At 57.0% G+C, this 4,578-nt stretch overlaps 1 protein-coding gene across 1 annotated transcript in view; it reads right to left on the reverse strand.

Moving 5' to 3' along the window:
* Positions 1 to 3,759, reverse strand: part of Fkbp8 (FKBP prolyl isomerase 8) — a 6,018-nt gene extending 2,259 nt beyond the window's left edge. The window contains exons 1-3 of the mRNA XM_010606475.1: positions 3,426 to 3,759; positions 302 to 471; positions 139 to 224 (exon numbers count right to left, since the gene is read on the reverse strand). Of these exons, the coding sequence (XP_010604777.1) occupies positions 139 to 224; positions 302 to 471; positions 3,426 to 3,735 (566 nt within the window). The 5' untranslated portion in view covers positions 3,736 to 3,759. The remainder of the gene's footprint in view (positions 1 to 138; positions 225 to 301; positions 472 to 3,425) is intronic.
* Positions 3,760 to 4,578: the final 819 nt, after the last annotated feature.

Here is a 4,578-nt window from a genome sequence, read left to right on the forward strand (position 1 = left end):
CCACTCAGGGCCGGCAGCCCAGACCACAGCCACGAGCCCCGGCGCATCCCCACTGCAGCCCCGCCCCGCAGAAGCAGTGCTGTCCCCCTGGGGAGTGGCCGCCTCCCCGCCTCAGTTCCGCTCATGCGCGCTCACCTGCCCTGCGGGCCATAGCAATACTTGGCATCGGCAGTGACCATGGCCGTCTCGCCCACGTCCATGAGGGGGACGCTGAGGTCCAGGGCCTAGGGGCAGGGCCGGCCGGGCAGGTCAGGTAAGGTGCACCCAGGTCCCCACCCACCAAGTGGCTGCCCGTCCCCACCTGGATGACGTCGCAGTCGCCCAGGGTGAAGGACAGCTCAGGCTCCTCCTGCACCCGCGTGCCATTCTCCAGCGACATCTGCAGCTGCACCGTGACCACCTGGCCCTTGGTCGGGCGGCCTGAGCCAGGTGGGCCCGGGACCAGCGTCTTCTTCCTCAGCAGCCCGTTCCCTGCCAGAGAGGGACAGGTCAGTCAGTGGGCAGGGGGAAAGGGGATGTCCTCACTCCGTCCACTCCCATCCTGGGCCAAGCTGAGCTTCCAGCAGGCAACAGCTGGGACGGGACGGGCTGGTTTCTCTGTGTGCTTCTGAGTGTGTGCGCATCTGTGTGTATTCCCACGTGCACACCTATGTCAGTGTGCACACACAAGCGTGGTGCTAGGGGCAAACTGAGGGTCTCCTGCACGCTCAGCCAGTGCTCACCTCTGAACCACACCCCAGCCCTGATGGGTCAGATTTGGGGTGACAATGCTGGCACCTGTGAACGACAGCTGCTCTGGGTGTATACAGTGGCACACACCTGTGATCCCTACATTTGGGGAGGCTGAGGCAGGAGGATCTCAAGTTCTAGCCCAGCCTGGACAGTTTACCTACTTAGTGAGACCCTGCCTCAAAATTAAAAAATAAAAATGGACTGGGGATGTAGCTTCATGCCAAGGCTTTGGATTCAATCCCCAGCATCACAAAAAATGGAGCGAGGCACCTTCTTCCAGTTCAAATGTCAGCCCTGGAACCCTGGGTCTCAGTTTAACCAGGCATGAAATGAGGCCATCATATGACCTGCTCAAAGCACAGGGTTTTGCTGGGTTCACAGAGCACCGGCCGCAGTGACTGTGCCTCTACTCTAGTACAGCCCTGCCTGTCCTGGATTTAAGAGCAGAACAGAGCCCAGCTCTAAGCCCAGGCCACGCCGACAGCCCGCAATCCACATGGGACACCACCATCCTCACAAAGCCGTCAAACTGGGGCGTCATCCACGCCCCGGCAACAGGAGGGACCAATGCCAACAAACCACTGGGCCGGCTGCACTGGGCACTCGCGGGCCCACGACACCGTCCGCCCTCACCTCCTGACAGCTGTGCGCACCAACGTGGGACTGCGCAGGAGCAAGGCACAGTGGACAGGTGACCGGCCGTAGGAAGCACGGCCTGCATCTTGCTCAGGGCCCTCCCCAGGCCGTCACAGGATGGAGCCTGGGGGATGACGGAGTGACAGGGCCCGTGGTCACCCATGTCCCAACATTTTCCTGCACTCTGGCACATTCCATGGGCCTAGAACATTTCACAAGAATCAGCCGATCGTAGCCTAGAGTTTAGACACTAACCAACACAGCCATCCTTACCCTAGAACATACTAGCATACCCTAGGAAATTCTGGAACATTCCAAATTTTCACGCTGTCCCCCCACTTGGATGTGGCCAGCATCCAGCCAGGGAACCACTAGGCAGGGGACCTCAGCAGATCCCTGGGTCTTAAAGTCCTTGGATACTAACAACGGCCATGCTGGGAGTGGGGTGTCAGCGGGCTCTACCTCCTCCACCCGACGACTCTGGGCAAGCCATGTCTCCTCTCAAGGCCTCCAGTCCTTTGTCTGAAGACCGGAAGAAACCTCAGCTGTTCGCTGTTTTGCTTTTCTACAGTGCTGGGGTTGGAACCCAGGCCTTCACATACGAAAGGTGAGCCCTTGGCCACCAACCATATCCCTGCCCAGAAGCCCCGATCAGACCTCGGAAGGCAGCTGGTGCAAATGTCCAGCATCAGTGCACACACAGGGGTGAGCAGCTTGCACAGGGACGGGTGAAACAACTTCCAATCTCCCAACAGCCAAGGAAGCTGTGTGACCTTGGGCAGGTACCTAGGCCTCTCTGGGTCCACTGTCCCCTATGTACCACAGGGTAGGGACTGCCATAGGGTTGTGCAAGAATAAAATAAAGATGCTGCACGAGCCCGGTACAGAATAAGCGCTCAGCAGTTACCTGGTGTTATTTTCAGGAGTAACGGTTTTATTAGAAGTTATAGTGCCATTAATAGTACCAGGGATCAAACTGTGGACCTTGCGCTAAATCCCCAGCCCAAGAGTACCTTTTTTTGTGAGTGGTTTTGATTTTTTTTTTTTTTTTTTAAGTACAGGGATTGAACTTGGGACCTTGCTCTTGTGAGGCAGGCAGCAGAACCACTGAGCCCTTGGCCCTTTAGTGAGTGGTAGTGGGAATTAAACTGAGAACTTTCACAGTAAGCTACGACCCCAGCCCCTTTTTATTATTTTTTTAAATTTGAATTTTGAGTTAGGGTCTTGTGAAGTTGCCCAGCCCGGCCTTCAACTTTCAATCCTCCTGCTTCAGCCTCCCCTGTGGCGGGGATCACAGGCCTGTGCCATCACACCAGGCTAGTTACCAGTCCGCTCTGCAGACTTTCTGCACATTCAGAACAAGAACGAGGGGTTGCCATGTAGCTCAGTGGTACAGGACTCCCCTAGCGTGCATAAGGGTTTGCCCCTCAGGACTGCCAAAAATTTAAAAAACCTTCTTCTTCAAATATAATAATAATTAGTGGTAACACATTACAGTTATAAAACTGCTCTAGAACAGGGCCGGGAATTTAGTTCAGTGGTTCTGCTACCTGCCTCACAAGCGCAAGGTCCCAAGTTCAATCCCTGGTACCAAAAAAAAAAGAAAAAAAAAACAATAAAAGAATTATATTTGAAAAACAGTATTTAAAAAAAAACCCTGCTCTAGAACAGTAGGCAGCATGCAAACCAGACAGAGGGATGAAGGAAATGGGACGCTGCCTAGGTCTGTGTGACACCAGGACATGCTCGTCAGGGGACCGCAGCGTGGCAAAACAGGGAGGTGCGACGCTGCAGGCTGACTGTGCCCCTCGTGGTGGGTGACGCACCCTCTCTGGGCTGCTCTTACCAGCTTAGGGAAAGACAGCACATGTACGAGTGTGTGTGTGTGTGTGTGTGTGTGTGTGTGTGTGTGCAAGCGCGCGTGTGAATTAACTTCAGCCAGCCAGTGGTCCTTGTGGGCACCACCTCCAACCCAAACAGCACAGCCGGCAAATGCACCCAGAGGACAAGAGGCCGGGCCAAGGTCACACTGGGCCCCCAGCCACCTCGCTGCTTACCCAGAATGTCCAGCCACTCTTCGGGGGCCGGGGCTGGTGCAGGAGTAGGTTCCACAGAGACCAGGAACTCACGGGCCAGCGCCCCGGGCTGCTCGGCCCCCTCCGCTGGGGACTGTCCCATGTCCTCGAGTGGTGGCAGCTCACTCAGGTCATCATCATCCTCCTCCTCCTCGTCGTCCTCCTCGTCCTCCTCTTCCTCCTCGGCATCTGCGTCCTCAACTCCGTCCAGCACCTCGAAGTCCTCAAGCGGGTGAACCCCAGCAGGCAGTGGGGCGGCAGGCTCAGAGGGCTCCTCAGCACAGGATGCCATGCTGCTGGGGGACGGGAACTGGCCCTGGGGGACAGACAGGGATGAGAATTCCACGAAGCCCTTAAGTTCCCCCTGCAGCTTCCCTGGGCTGCTGTGATCCCAGAGCTGTGGGCCTCAGTTTCTTCATCTGTACAATGGGCCTCGCAACAGCCCGACTTGTTGAAAAACTTCAACCACCCAGGCATCAAGCTCAGAAGGCGTTAGCTATTATTAGAGCTAATTATCATTTAATCATCCCAGGTGCCCAGGGAGGTGGGAAAAACCGCCCCTCTACACTCTGGATAAAGGAAATCAGGGCCAGAGAGGCAGCGCCATATGCCCAAGGTCACAGAGCAAGCCCCCCTAAAAAGCAAGAGCAGCACTGAAACCCAAGGTTCCAGACCTCGGAGCTTCATCTGCTTAAATAACAAGAACAGGCTGCTGGGATGCATTTTGGGGGGGCAGCCACTGAGGCCCTGGGGAAGCCATTTTTACAGCCTCTGGGCTACCTGGGATTCTCACCCGGCATTTCCCAGTCTGGTCTCCCAAAGCGATCTGCCTCCCCCCAGGAGCCGGCAGGACCCCGCAGGAGCCGGCAGGAGCCCCAGACACCCAGGCATCCCAATCCCCAAGCGTTTCTCCGAATGGGGGAGCCCTCTGGGCCTCTTCCTTGCCCCAGGCCTGAGGAGAGCCTCAGGCGTCCGGCTTTCCCATCACAAACCCAAGCCAGGCCCTAAACTCAGGGGAGCCGCGGCCTGCACCCCGACCCCACAGCGCGTCTCCTCCGTCAGCCTCACCTGAGGGCTCCTTCCGGGCACCCCACCCCCACAATCCCCTGCGCCGCACTCCTCTGCCTCCCACCCT

The sequence above is a fragment of the Fukomys damarensis genome, unplaced genomic scaffold, assembly GCF_012274545.1.
Source record: "Fukomys damarensis isolate Sample0158 unplaced genomic scaffold, DMR_v1.0_HiC HiC_scaffold_37, whole genome shotgun sequence".
NCBI classification, from domain to species: Eukaryota; Metazoa; Chordata; class Mammalia; order Rodentia; family Bathyergidae; genus Fukomys; species Fukomys damarensis.